The 14,778-nt window shown below is 53.5% G+C and overlaps 1 protein-coding gene and 1 long non-coding RNA gene across 5 annotated transcripts; one reads left to right on the forward strand and one right to left on the reverse strand.

The window, feature by feature from the left end:
* Positions 1–1,312: 1,312 nt before the first annotated feature.
* On the reverse strand, positions 1,313–14,757 carry Ak1 (adenylate kinase 1). 4 transcript variants are annotated; one of them, XM_070014357.1, is made up of 7 exons: positions 14,738–14,757; positions 6,829–6,867; positions 5,427–5,462; positions 5,169–5,332; positions 4,518–4,634; positions 1,705–1,896; positions 1,313–1,544 (listed from the first exon to the last, which is right to left on the reverse strand). In XM_070014357.1, the coding sequence occupies exons 2-7, from the start codon at positions 6,833–6,835 to the stop codon at positions 1,476–1,478; spliced, it is 585 nt and encodes a 194-aa protein (XP_069870458.1). In that variant the 5' UTR covers positions 6,836–6,867; positions 14,738–14,757; the 3' UTR covers positions 1,313–1,475. The 4 variants fall into 4 exon arrangements, with proteins under 4 accessions (XP_069870458.1, XP_069870462.1, XP_069870453.1 ...); XM_070014361.1 differs by lacking the exon at positions 14,738–14,757 and adding an exon at positions 14,656–14,674; XM_070014352.1 differs by lacking the exon at positions 14,738–14,757 and adding an exon at positions 10,641–10,727.
* Positions 8,153–12,948, forward strand: LOC138821908 (uncharacterized). The gene is made up of 3 exons (XR_011370262.1): positions 8,153–8,949; positions 9,219–9,353; positions 11,695–12,948. It is a non-coding gene; the product is annotated as an uncharacterized lncRNA (long non-coding RNA).
* Positions 14,758–14,778: the final 21 nt, after the last annotated feature.

The raw sequence follows: 14,778 nt of genomic DNA on the forward strand, positions 1-14,778 counted from the left end.
AAATACCTTTATTTCAAAGGAAAGCTCAAAAGGACTCCTGATGAGCAGAGACAACCCAAGGACAGTGGCCTTCGGGTAGGGCCCCTGAAGGCCACCTTGGCCTCAAAGGGAGCCTGGCCAGGACCAGAACAGGTGTTGAGAACAAGTGAGCACCAAATTGAGCTGTGATCACCTCCATGATGAGGTGATGAGAGAACAGAGGAGGAGAGGTGGTCCTGCATGGGGGGCTTGAGCGTCCCCAACATATCCAGACATGCACCCCCAAGCCAAGCTGCTCTCTTCCCCAACCCCTGGAGCCACAGTCACTGACAACCCACACCCCTTGCTCAGTGTGCTCTTGGTATTGGGGCTTGAACTCATGTCCTGGGCACTGACCCTCAGATTTTTCGCTCAAGGCCAGTGCTCTACTATTTGAGCCACAGCTCCACTTCCAGTTTTTTAGTATTTCATTGTATGTGAGTCTCATAAACTGGGCACCAGTGGCTCACCCCTATAATCCTAGCTACTCAGGAGGCTGAGATTTGAGGATCACAGTTCAAAGCCAGCCTGGGCAGGAAAGTCCCTGAGACTCTTATCTCCAATTAACCACCAGAAAACTGGAAGTGGCACTGTGGCTCAGGTGGTAGAGCACTAGCCTTGAGCTGAAGAGCTCAGGGACAGCCACCAGGCCCAGAGTTCAAGCCTCATGATTGACAAAAACAAAAAGTCTCATAGACTTTCCCGCCTCAGCTGGCTTCAAACCCTCATCCTCAGATCTCAGCCTCCTCAGTAGCTAGGATTACAGGCGTTAAGCCACCAGTGCCCAGATCTATTTTAGATGTAGAAACAACTTGAAGGGTGGGCTGGGACCCGGATGCAAGCATATGAATGGCTCCCTTCAGCCCTCCTCTCTCCTCAAGAGGGCACCCTGTCCTCTCCTCCCCCACTTAGTCCCATGCCCTTTGCAAACCCTCAGAGCTTCTGCCACCAAGAAGATAGATTCACTGCCCATGTCACTGGCTAGCATGTGCCATGCTCACTGCCCAGGAGCCCCAAAGCTCATGGCTTTGTTGTCCTGCTGCCCAGATGGCCCAGGGTCACACATAGAAACCGTGCTCAGAGAAACAAGGGGTCAATAGCAGGGATGCAGAGGAGCCTGAACACAAGGCTCCACGAGCAAAGACCCCAGCCTCTCTGCCACCAGGGGGATCCCAGGCCTGGTGCGGCCTGGTATGGCCTGCGCCAGCACAGCCTGGCACCAGAGCAGGAGGAGAAGCGTGAGGAGATGGAGCCTCAACTGGGTTTGGAAACAAAGAAAAAGGAGTAAAAGCAATGTCCTTTGAAATTCCTTTAGTGCTTCGCCGCCCACAAAACAGGATAAAGTGGCTTCCTCCCTGCTTGTAGTGAGGCAGGGCGGAGGCCCTGGGCTCTGGCCAGGACCGCCTCAGGGCAGGGCAGGGTAGGGTGGCTCCGAGCTGGAGAAGGGCTCTACATGGCTACTTCAGAGCATCCAGGTGGGTGCAGACCTGGGAGAAGACACTGTCCACCGTGCCTTCAGCGTTGACCTGTAAGGGAGACCGGCCGTGAGGCAGGAGCCTGACCTCCCCCACGGTCAGGCCAGGCTCCCCAAGCCAGCCACCGTGGACATCAACCTCCCACTGGACTAGTAGGGAAACTGAGGCCCAGGACACTGTGATGAGAGGCAGGGCCAGTCGGGAGGCCCACCTTACACACGATGCCCCGTTTCTCATAGAAGGCAATGACCGGCTCGGTGGCCTTGTAATAGGTGTCCAGGCGCTTCTTGATGGTTTCTTCGTTGTCATCTAAGCGGCCGCTGGTCTCCCCGCGCTTCAGGAGCCGCTTGGTCATGGTTTCGGGGCCCGCGTCCACATACAGCAGCAGTGTGGGCTTTCCGATCTGTGAGAGGCAGTCCGGGAGGGGCAGGCGCCATGTCACAAGGACCCATTCCTGTCCCATCTTCCCATCCAGGTCTCCATCCCTTCTCCAAGGCAGCTTGAGGGACCTTCCCTGACACTTCCCTGTTCAAACTTCCTCCACGGCTCCCAGCGCCCTCTAGAGGAAGCTCAAGTCCCTGCCAGCCAGAGGCCCTGTGTGGTTCATGCCTTGCCCTCTGCCTGGGTGGCCATGCCTGGGCCCTCAGCCAACTCCTTCCCATGCCAGAGACCTGTCCTCTCCCCTCTACTGTGAATCTTTCCCCACACATCTGAGCTTGACCCAGTGCTTACCTCTCTACCTAGCTTTAGCTAAAATTTTGGTCTTCCCAAAGGGTTTCCCAACCCTGGCCCCCAAGATGTCCCTCCTGATAGGATGTAACAAAAAAAAAACCAAGGGACCACCCATGGAGGGAGGGCTGCTGGGGGCATCCAAGCAATGTCACTGTCATTGGAATAAGAGGGTCATGTCAGGGATGATGTGGAAGGGTGGGGAAGAGGGGGCCCCATGTCCTCTCCCTCTATTCTGCCACTAGAGTCCCTCCATAGTCTCCCGTACTGACTGACTTCCACACTGAAGTCAGAGCCTGCGGCCAGCCCTCCCCTCTCCTGATCATGGGTCCTTGAGGACAGCGACTCTGCCTCTGTCAGCCTGGGCACACTGGGCACACACAGCCCAACCTGGGCACACTGAGGAAGAAAGGACCCTGTCCCCACCAGAGCTGGCAGAGAGACAGAGCCATCACGACCCCCACTGGGCCAGGACTTTAACACAAACATGAAGACCCGCCCCTCCCCTGGGCTGGACTGTCCATCTGGCTGGCCCCTCTAAGGGTTTGTGCACAGCTGTCACGCACTCTCCACATCAGGGCTGCATGGGGACTGCCCTTCCGCAGTCCGCACCCAGGCTCTCCTGCCTCTGCCTTCCCTGTGACTGTGGGCAGGCCCCAGGCCCTCACAGGCCTTGGTTCCCTTGGTTATAACGCACTTTGTGAAACACGTTCCTCCCCCCTGGGTGGTTAAAGACTGGAGAGGCTGGGTACTGGTGGCTTATGCCTGTGATCTAAGCTACTCGGGAGGCTGAGATCTAGGATTACAGGCATGAGCCACCAGCGCTTGGCTTCCCAAGCTTCTTTTGCTCAAGGCTAGTACTCTGTGCTTGCCTTGCATGCAGGAGGCCCTGGGTTCGATTCCTCAGTACCACATAAACAGAAAAAGCCAGAAGGGAGCGCTGTGGCTCAAGTGGTAGAGTGCTCTCCTTGAGCTGAAGAGCTGAGGGACAGTGCCCAGGCCCAGAGTTCAGGCCCCATGACCAACAACAACAACAAAAAAGGCTAGCACTCTACCACACTTGAACCACAGCACCACTTCTGGCCTTTTCTGCTTCCGTGGTACTGAGGAATCGAACCCAGGGCTTCATGCATGCTAGGTAAGCACTTTACCCCCAAGCTACATTCCCAGCCTGTGTAGGACAATCTCTATCCACCCTTAGTGGAGGTTATGACTGCACAGAGACAGCTCCTGGAGAGGCTGGTGCCTCAGTTTCCCAGCCAGGAGATGGGCATTGTTGACTCCCAGGACAGTTCTGGGACCTTAAACCAGGGTGAGTGGCCAAATCTCTAATCCCGTTCTTCTACTTCAGAGAAGCCTTGGCGCCCCCTAGTGTCCAGAGCTGAGAACAGTGGCGGGGACCCCCAGAAGCCACCACAAGAGTCCTGTGTGGAGATAGTCCCCCCACAGCACCTCCATTTTTTAGCCTTCAGGTGACCTCACACGGTTTGTACACATGAGCCTTCACAGGATGCCCAACCAAGGCAACAAGGCTGAGCCAGGCGGAACTTCCTTGAGTTCTTGCAGACAGTCAGAGGTCAGGAAATACGGTCTCTGGCTACAGCCCACAGAGGTCTGGGTAGGACTAAGGTGCGGCCTCTCCCTCCATGCCCCCTCCCATGACCTTGTACAGACAGCATGAGTGTCCCAGCCCACATGTGCACATGTGTGTGCCACACTCTTGGTTTTCTCTGAGTGTGCATTACGCAGTGCCTGTGGCCTTGTGTAAGTGTCCTGTGGTTATGCATGTTGCCTATGGGCAAAAATGTGCTTGTGTGGGTACCCCCACCCTGTGGACCATGTTCTTCCATTCGAAGAAGCTGAAAGCCATTGTCCCAATGCCTACTCTTTCCAGCCAGACTGCCCTTGTCCCCTGAAAGAGACTGATGCCCCTTCTTGGCACTCCAGGCTCCAACCAGCCCCAAACCTGCTCACCTCTCCCCACACATCCTGTTTTCCTCCTGTCAGTTGTACATACAGTTCCAGCCCTGCCAGTGCTTTTCCCTGCCCCTCTCACTATGTGTTCATGAGGAGCTTTCCCTTCAAGGCAGCTGACAGACCTATCTCCCCACATTGTTCAGATAGGGAAGATGACTGATCCAATGTCTCAAGGGATTGACTTGGACCCTAAGCCTACTATGGCCCTTCCCCTCCATCTATACCTTTTAGACTTCTAAAAATGACCTTCACCTTCACAGGCCTCTCCTGTCACCCTCTTCTCTCTCCCCTCAGCCTGACCCCAAGCCCATGACTTACCCGACGCTCAAACTCTTCTCCTTGCTGCACCTCTCGAGGGTAGCCATCGATCAGGAAGCCATTGGATGTTTCAAGTTTGGCTATCATGGCATCTCGGAGCATCTCCAGCACAGTCTCCTGCAGGCAGGGCACCAAAGGAAAAGCCTCAACCTCCCTTCTCCAACTCCTTTTCTAGGGCTTTGCTTGTGCCGGTCCTGCCTCTGAGCTGCCCTCCCGCCTTGAGCGCTCATTGCTCTAGTGAGCCTCCCTCTCCTGTGGCCTCCTCTGACGGAGGGCTTGGCAGCAGCCCCTAGACAGCCTCGCCCTGTCCTGCGCCCTGAGCAGAGCAGGCCTTCCCCACCTTGGTCCGGGCAGGGAACTGCCAGTGACCGCTGGCTTGTATTTCCAAGGGTGGCACGGTTCACATGGGCAAAGAAGAGGACTACTGCATTATAAAATTAGGGGGTCTTAGCCCAAAGCAGAGGAATGGGAGGGAAGAGGTGGTCTGAAAGCTGGATGAGAGGGGAAGATCGCAGCAGGCGGGAAAGGACACGTGTGGTTTGAGTGGACAGGAAGACCTAGGTGAGAGGCGGGGCAGGTCCCCCAGGTCTTGGGTCTTTATGGCTCTGCTGACTGGCACTCCCTTGGGGCACCCAGCACCCTCACACTCACCAGTGGTACCAGCTGGCCCTTCTCCATGATTTCTGCCAACTTCTTGCCCCTGTCTGAGCCAGAGCTGACCTCGGCACGCAGAAGGTCTCCGGTGGAGAGGTGGGTGTAGCCATACTTCTGTACAATTTTCTCACACTGGGTGCCCTTCCCTGAGCCAGGCCCACCTGCGAGGACCCACAAGCTCAGAACTCCTCTGAGATCCAGGCCTCTAGGGGCTGCTGGGGTCCCTCCCCAAGACCCTCCCAACTTGAGACTCACCCACCACAAAGATAATCTTGCTTTTCTTCAGCTTCTCTGTGGAAAAAGCACGGGAAAAAGATTCAGTCACGTGTTAGAAAATAGCCAGAGAGACTGCTCAGAACTGGGGGGGTGTGGAGGGAGAGGTGACAGAAAAGATGATGTTCCAGAACAAAAGGGCCTGGAGGCTAAGAACACAGCACCGCTGGAAGTCTGGGTGCCAGCCTCCACCCGCCTCCCCGTGGGTGGCTGGAGGTCAGTCACCTTATGCCTTCCTATGTCCCTCTTCTTCAAGTTGCCTACTAAATAAACAACAGTCTAGCCTTCTGTCTTGCTATGTCCCTTGTCCCTCCCAGGCCTGGCCGCCCCAACGGTATTAATGTGGAGGAGTTGGAAACCACAATGCCTGTTGCCATGGAGATGGTTGCCAGGGAGGAGCTTGCTGTGGTGGGCAAGTAAAATTCCTGTCCAGACAGGGAGGGGAGCTTACACACATTCCGTTTCAAACTCTTTCCTTGTTAGAACTCACAGCCCAGGCTGGGATAGAGCTCACGGGAGAGCGTTTGCCTGCCATCCACAAGGCCCTGGATTCTATTCCTCAGCAACCCCCAAAAAGAAGCACCCACAGACCACTGAGCCAAAAAAAACTGAAGCCTAGAAAGGAAGTGGCCTAGTCAACATGTCAGAACCCAAATGGGGACCTGTGCTCCACTTCTGACACGTCCCCTCCTGGGGTGAAACGAGCCTGCCTTGCTGTGTAATTGCAGAAAAGAAGCACTTGACCCTGACCCTGGAGGTGGTGGGCGTGGCAGCCACAGGGAGGGAAGCAGAATGAAGGGGGAGGCTAGGAAAAGCAGAAGCCATGACCCTGTGGCAGCCCAAGTTTGGAGCTAAGGGCAGAAGGGTGACTGCTGGCCTCCAGTGTACCTTTAAGAGCAGCCCAGGTCCAAGGCCCAGGGCCAGGGATTAGACAGGTGGCACTGCCAGAAATCAGGCTGACCCATTCCTGACTCTCTGCCCACCCCATGGCTCCCTGTAGGTCCCAGTGCACAGAAGCTAGGAAAGTCCAGACAGCCTCAGGCCCACGCCTCTCTCTCTGAGTGGCAGGAAAAGTGGGTACATTTGGCACACTTGGAGCCTGTCCACAGGGCCGTCTCCACCCCCAGCCCCTCCCCAGCCCAGAACCCACCCTCTTCAGAAGAGACTCAGCTCCGTAAACGCCAGAGTGGGAGGTGAGCTCTGCCCTCCTCCCCCCAAAACCTTGGGGAGGCCTCATTGTTTCTAAAATTAATCTTGGAGTGATGCATCCTGTGAGAGGCTGAAGAAGGAGGCTGGAGGCTCCAGATGGACCCCAGGACCACCCCCAGCCCTTCCCGTATCTGCCCTTCACAGACGGGCACAGGCAACGCCAAGAGCTTCATACCTTCCATCTTGCTGAGGTCCTGGGAGCCGGGTCAGCACGCTGCAAGTCAAGGCATGGGGATGTGAGAGCTGCTCCCCACCGGGCCTGGACCTCCACCAAACCTCACCCACAGCACCAGCAGGTGTGGGCCGGACTCAGAAGCCAGAGGAGACAGGGAAGTCCAGGAGGCGGGCTGACCTTGGCAAAGTCCCTTTCCTGTTGGCATCTATTACCTCACCTATCCCAGGAGAGCTTTGGTCTCCAAGAGGACCAGGGTGAAGGCTGCACAGAGGGGAGGAAATAGGACTCAACCCTGGAAACTCCTAGAGACAGTGTGGGACCAGCATCTGCCCAGACTCCCTGACAACGCTCCTCAGGGCCAGGAAAGCTGACAGGAGGATGGCGCAGAGGCCCAAAGCCTGTCTGGGGGACAGAGCTCTTCCCAGTTGGGGCATGCGCATGTGTGTGTGTGTGTGTGTGTGTGTGTGTGTCTGTCTGTCTGTCTGTCTGTCTGTCTGTCTGTCTGTCTGTCTGTTTGCCTGCCTGCCTGCCTGCCTGCCTGTCTTCCCTGTCTGTATGCTGGTTCTGTGGCTTAAACTCAAGAGCCTCACACCCTTTGGTTTGTCCACCAAAGGCTGGCACTACCACTTGAGCCACACCCCACTTTCAGCTTTTTTGTATGTTGTGCTGGTTCTGGGGTTTTAACTCAGACCCTGGCACTGACCTTGAGCTTTTGTGCTGCTCATGGCTAGTGCTCTACCAATTGAACCAGAGCTCCCCTTCTGGCTCTTTTCTTGTAATAGATAATTGGAGGTAAGAGTCTCACAGACTTTCCTGAAAGCCCTAGTTTTGAACCATGATCCTCAGATCTCAGCCTCCTGAGTCGCTAGGATTATAGGTGTGAGCCACCCATGCTCAGCCACTTCCAGCTTTTTTGGTGGCTGAGACTCAAGGATATTTCTGCACCAACCGGCTTTGAACAAGGATCCTGTCTCACATCTCTGCCCTGCACACCCCCCACCCCACCTTGGCCCTGCACATACCACACCACGGCCTCCCCATCTTGGATACTCTCTCCAACCTGTACCCTCCCCCTCCCAACTTCCTTATTCTAAGGTCTGGGGCCACTGTTCCAGATGTTTCCTTTGAGAAACAACAGACCAAGTCACTGGCTGGCTTTCAACCTTCCCAGTATGGCCTCCTCAGCTTCCCAAACAAAGCTTGAAACTCAACCTACCTTATAGAAGCCTGGTGATCTGACCCTGCCACCTCAGCAGGTTCACCCCTATCAATCAATTGTCGGTGATTCTGTCACAATGCTCACCATGACGATGTCTTTCTCTAGGCATTTGTGATCTTGCACTCAATGTTTGGTTGTCTCTTCTCAATTGTGATGGCTTTAGGCCTCAGCTCTGAGTTACCTCTTCTAGAAAGCCTTCCTAGATTTCTCCCTTCACCCACACATAGGCATGCCTTCTCTGAATCCTTCCTTCCTTCCTTTCTTTCTTTTTTTTCTTTCTTTCCTTCTTCCTTCCTTCCCTTTTTCTTTCTCTTTCCTTCCTTTTTTTCTTTTTCTTGGTGTCTGCAGTAAGGCTTGAATTCAGGGTTTGGGCACTGCCCCTTAACGTGTGTGTGTGTGTGTGTGTGTGTGTGTGTGTGTGTGTGTGTGTGTGTACTTGTCTTGGAGTCTGGACTCAGGGCCTGGGCACTGTCCCTGAGCTTTTGTGCTCAAAGCTAGCACTCTATCACTTGAACCACAGCTCTACTTCTGACTTTTTGGTAGTTAATTGAGTCTCATAGCTGGATGCTGATGGATCATGCTTATAATTCCTACCTACTCGGGAGGCTGAGATCTGAGGATCACAGTTCAAAGCCAGCCCTGGCAGGAAAATCTGGGAGACTCTTATCTCCAATTAACTACCAGAAAGCTGGAAGTGGTGCTGTGGCTCAAGTAGTAGAGCACTGGCCTTGAGGGGAAAATCTCAGGGACAGTGCCCAGGCCTTAAGTTCAAACCCCATAACTAACAACAACAACAACAAAAAGTCTCACGGACTTTCCTGTCTAGGTTGGCTTCAAACTGTAATCCTCAGATCTCAGCCTCTTGGGTAGCAAGGATTACAACTATGAGCCGCTGGTGCCTGGTGAGTGACCTTCAACCTTTTCATCTAAGGCTAGCACTCTATTACTTGAGCCACAGCTCCACTTCCACTTTTGGTGGTTAACTGAAGTGTCTTAAATACTTTCCTGACTAGGTTGGCTTTGAACTGTGATCCTCAGATCTCAGCTCCTGAGTAGTGAGGATTGCAGGTGTGAGTGCCTAATCCTTTCTCTGAAAAAAAAAATCGTGCCAGGATTGGGATTTGAACTCAGGGTCTCTCCCTCTTTTTCTTTCCCTCTCTCTCTGTTTCAGCTGGTGCTCTCCCCTTGAGCCACACTTCAGCTCCTCTCTGAACTTCGGAAGCTTCACTGGGCACAAGACAGGAAGGACTCAGACACTCTGCTGCACCTTGGGCCTCCACCTGATTGGGCCTGGCTGGGGCTGAGTGTAAGCTGGAAGCCTCCTTCCATCTTGATCACAATCTAGGAGAGAGAGCTAAGTCTTGGAGGATGGGATAAGGGAGCTCCACGGCCTGGCAGGGGTCAAGCTCAGGTCTACATTTTCTGCTGCTTCAGGTCTGGTGCCCAGGCCCAGAGCAGGGCCTTCTGCAGCTTTGCTAATGCTGCACTGACTCAAGGCGTGAGTTATCGCTCTTCGTCCTGCTGAGTGTGCAGAAGGAGGTGTCCAGCTGCCAAGAACCCCTCAGCCACCCAGAGATAGGGGACTGCCAGGGGCAGTCAGTAAAGCCCTGAGACGTGCCCTGCTCCCTTCTGGTAACCTAAGCCCTTCTCGGTCCTGGGGACACCTGCCACTTCCTTGGTCCAAAATAACTTGGGTGCTGAGGAGTCCTCCCAGGAGCCAGGGGTCCAGCATGGAATTGAGTTACAAGCAAAGGCCCAGGCCTCATGAGGCCCCCAGGACAGGGCCCCAACAGCCAAGCCTGGCTCACCGGGCAGCCACCAGGGTAGCCTAAGGAACTGAGGCCCAGAGGACAGTGACTTGACCCCAATCACAACACAAGGCTGGCACAGTGCCTAAGAATAGCCCTTATAGAGCTTGCAAGCAGCTAGGGTTCAACTCCTACCTCTACCACTGAACTGTGTGCCCTTGGGCAAGCCTATCTTTCTTCTCTGGCTTCTCCATTGCTGCTGAGAGGTCTGGGGTGGGCAGCTGAGCAGCCATGCCCCAAGCACAGACCCCAGGGGATCCTCTCCAACCAGGAGGCTGAGACAAGAGTCAAGTGGGGGGGGGGGGCTGGTTCCTCCAGCACTTGAAGTGGTAATGGCAGATAGGCTCTCTAAGCACACGACCCCAGGACTTCTGGGGGTGGGGAGCCAGGCTACAGCTTCCCTTCCCTGGGCCTTAGCTGGGACAAGCCAAGAGCAGGGACCCTGAGTCCCAGGAATGTAGGCTGGGACAAAGGGGTCTGGAAGGCTGGGAGGGGCTATAAGAATCATTCTCTTCCCCCCCCCATCTCTCCTCCCTCCCTTTCTGAGATTTGCAAACGCACAGCAGTGTGGCACAAAACCCGAAATCCACAGGCAAGAGAGCACATACAAATACACATAGATCATAACTATGGATACACACACACACACACACACACACACACACACACACCCCAAGGGGAGCCCGACACAAACACCCGCCCCTCCCCCCACTGGCACTTCCCCACTCCCTGCAGATGGCCCCCACGAGGCATCCACATGGGCTGTCGGGCAGTCAGACACTGACCTGGGGGAGGGTGCGGTGGGCGCCGGGGCCAGTGCGTGCCCTGCCCGTCCTCACCAGCCGCCTGCAAAGGCGACTATTTATAAGGCTGTCAGCGCATGGCATGCTGGGAGCCAGCACTCCACGATGGCAGGGAGGGAGAGAGGGAGGGAGGGAGGGAAGGAGGGAAGGGGGACTGGACTAAGCAGAGCCCTGAGGGAAGCCAGGGCAAGACTGGCACCTCACTGTGTCCCCAGGGGCTGTGCTCCAACACCTAGTTTTCCATTCCTGTCACTTCCACTGTGCTTGCTTCACTGAAGGGGGCTTCTTCTGTGATGGTGGGGGAAACTGAGGCCCAGCAAGATGAAATGCTTTGAATAAAATCCCACAGTGTGATCCAGGTGTCAGCGGCTCACACCTGTAATCCGACCTATCCAAGAGGCTACGATCTAAGGAGCACAGTTCAAAACCAGCCCAGGCAGGAAAGTCCATGAGCCTCTTATTTCCAATTAACCACTAATAAGGCTGGCAGCGGAGCTGGGGCTCAAGTGGTAGAGTGCTACTATTGAGCGGGAAAAGCTAAAGGGGAGCATGAGGCTCTGAGTTCAAGCTCCAGTACCAGCACAGTAAATACATAATTTTGGTGAAAGGAAGAATTCAAGGCTGGATAAAGGTTCCTTGCCTGCTTCACCCTGAAGTTCAAAGTTGGGCCCAGGAGGGGGCGGGGTAATGACAGGTGGGAGGTGCCACGCCACATACACTTGGTTGAAACTTTTGGAATGAAAGGTTCTGGACAGGAGTGGAGCCTGGCATAGACTCAAGCCCCAGGCATCCCCCAGAAGTTGGTGGAGAACTGGATTCCCTAAAAAAGACAATCTGGTCAGACTTAACCCGTTGTTCTCTGAGAAAGAGACATTCCAGTGTGACTGCTGCTCACCACAGTGACCCAGGGCCCAGTGGCAGGATGCCTGCCCTGTGCCCTGACAAGTCCCACCTGGGAGAGCGTCTGTCCTGCCTCCAGGCCAATTCAGGCCTGCCATTGTACACAACAACTCTTGTTTCCTCCTCTAACAAGCAGCTCAGTATCCAACCACCATGGGAACCCAGTCCGAGAGGCAATGGAGAGGAAGCTGCCGAAGCAAGCGTTTGGAAAGGAGCAGAGATCACAGCAAGCAAAGCAGCCATGAAGATGTGTCTGCAAGGAGTCCTTAGCTGGGTTCAGCAAAGAGAAGCCAGCGCAGGTGGGCGGAGCACTTCCATAAAGCTGCCTGTGGTGGATAGATGGCTTCTGATTTGACCTCGACAACAGAATAAGGGACTGCAAGTTCAATGATAGTCTCTGGCCAGAGAAACAAGGTCAAACACTTAAGTTTCTTCACTTCCAGTGGTTCCTGGTATTTCCAGCTGAGTGGACATCTTTCTGTGGCCAGTGGGTGCCACACCACCTTCTGCGGAGTCTGCGTGAGAGATCGCGTTGGACAAAGAGCTTCAAGGAAGCATGCCCCCAGGAAGGGGGTGTTGGTTCAAGGCTTCCCATACACTTGGCTGCACCTTTATAGCCTCTACCTTTATTCTTACTATATTCTTCTTGGCTGTACATTCGTTGCCTTTATTCTCGTTTTGGCTATTTTTCTATTAATCCGAGAACAGAGCATGTTGTATTTTTCCAGTCCAATAGAGATGGCTTCTCTAAGTAATAAAGACTAAGGCCAAAGATTAAATGTGGGCAATCCCCCAATCAATCTATCATTTGATGTGACGTTGCCTCCAGAAACTCCTACAACTTCACAAGCGGTTTTGCAGCTCACGAATAGTAAATATAGAGACTTAAAATTTTTAGATATGTCCAACAGACAAAATCAATAAACTAAACTAAGTTAGAAAGAGTTATCCCAGTAGTTTAGAGAGTTCTAAAAAGAAGGGGCCTCTGATTATAAAAGAAAAAGAAAGATTCTCCCAACAGTTATGATTAAGTTTAGTCCAACTAACGTTATAGGGAATAGATGGTGTTTTCACACAAAATATAAAGTTAGTGACATATTTCCTGAACCAACCAAGAACCATTTCCTTATACAGGAGCTTATAAAGATGAAATTAGTTGGATAAAATTAAAAAGAGTATAATGTAAGTACAGCCCTGTCTTAGGTTTGTTAATTATTAAACATAAAAAAGGCTGAATAGATGACGTATTCTATTAAACAATATGCTAGACTTGTTTCGCATCACTTAGCTTAAACAGTTGGTGGGACAGTCATTAATTTTCATGTAATTCATCAATGCTTTGCCTTTAAAAAATTGATTACGTGCTTAAATAAACAAAGAATCTATGTCACAATCACACACTGTATAAAAATGTTAATTCTCCTCAATAAAGATACACTCAGATGCAACTCTTTTGAGTCTGTGTCTGTTTGTCACTTCGCCGACTCCTTTGCCCACCTATCCCGAGATCCCTGTCCCGTAGGTCCCAGTGCTCCGGCCAAGCTGGTCCGTCGCAGGGAGGGATAAGAGGTGGGGGAGGGGGAGAATGCAAGGTGGGGTGGTCCTAAGTGGGCCTGGCTTATTAGCATGGCCTCATCATGATCCGCCTCCAGGTGACGGGTACAGGCCCAGATTCAAGAGCTGGAGGTTTTAACTGCCAATTGAGAAGATAGGCTTGGTCCTGGCAGGTGACTGAAGGTTCTTAAGGAGGGCTGTGGAGAGGTGGGTTACCTTTATGGAGAGGAAAACTAACTTTGGTGATCAACAGCCAATCTCACAGGGTCCCATCTAAAGCGGTGACGGGGATGGAGGACCAGGCTCTGGGCCTCCTGCCTTCTGCATCCCCTAATACTCCGAGGGATGAGCTTCTTCAAGGCCCTCACCCAGAAACTGACTGCTCGAGACCCCTACAAACGTTGGCCTTGTGTCCTCCAGTGGCCAAACTGAAGAACTGCAAGTGATCTGGGAGAAATTCTACCCAGAAACCTGAGCTGGTCCAGATTCCCAGAAGTCTTTGCATGGAATTGGAAGCATACCCTTATCTCCAGGCCTTCACAGGGCCCAGCAAGAGTGCCGCCTTCCACATCCTCATCACCACCTGCCAGTTACACCCTGGGCCCTATGACCTCCCAGCTTTTGTCCCAACCATTCGTCCCAGGTGAAAGCCCCTCCCTGCCTTTTTTTTTTTTTGTCAGCTGTGGGGCTTGAACTCAGAGCCTGGGTGCACTCCCTGAGCTCATTTACTCAAGGCTAATGTTCTACCACTTTGAGCCACAGCACCACTTCTTGTTTTTTTGGTGGTTAATTGGAGATGAGTCTCACAGGGACTTTTCAGCCCAGGCTGGCTTTGAACCTTGATCCTCAGATCTCAGGCTCCTGAGTAGCTAGGATTACAGGCCTGAGCTACCCGTGCCCAAGATCCCCTTTTTAACAAGGTGTGTAGCATGTAGCTACCTAAGAGCACATTCAGAATAGAAGACAAATGCAAGATGCCATTCTTGTGACCCAGCCCTGGTGGCCCATTATCCTGGCTGGCCTGACGCCCAGGGATAACTCTTTCTGGTCTCCAGCAGCCCCTCAGAGATCCCAGCAGGCAGCCGGTCTCACAAAGTCACCCTTTGTTCAGCTTCCTTCCCAAGGACATCTTATCTGCCTAAACAAGTTGTAATCTCCCGAGTCAGGGACCCCTTGTCCCCTGCCAGCCCAGGGTACACAGCCCTTGTGTGAAGAGGTTGGCAGCAATATGAGCTGCCACCGTTTACCACACCCTTGCCAGACTCCTCTCGTGTGCCCTGGCAGAAATTTTCCCTGCCCTCTGGCTCCCAGGCTCAGAGCTGAACTTCTGGCCCTGTCTGAATTGAGGCCACTCGACTCCTTGTTCATTCCCAAGATCCAGGCCTCCCCCTCCCTTCTCTCCCAGGCTGTCCCCCAAGGCCAACATCTTCCTCCAACCCCTTCCCAGACGCCAGGCTCTTCTTCCCTCACCAGAACTTGAGCTCCAGGAGGGTGGTGTCTGGGCTTGTTTTATCCACAGAATTGAGAAACAGTGACGACTTACCCAAGGTCATACAGACAGGGCGAGGTAGGGGAGGCCAGAAAAGCCAGGCCACAGAGTTGTCAGGCTTAGCTTGAAGACTCACCAGCAAGTTGAAAAAAGCTAATTGCTGCGACGCTGTGAGCT

The sequence above is a fragment of the Dipodomys merriami genome, unplaced genomic scaffold (assembly GCF_024711535.1).
Source record: "Dipodomys merriami isolate MVZ:Mamm:240054 unplaced genomic scaffold, mDipMer1.0.p SCAF_11, whole genome shotgun sequence".
NCBI lineage: Eukaryota > Metazoa > Chordata > Mammalia > Rodentia > Heteromyidae > Dipodomys > Dipodomys merriami.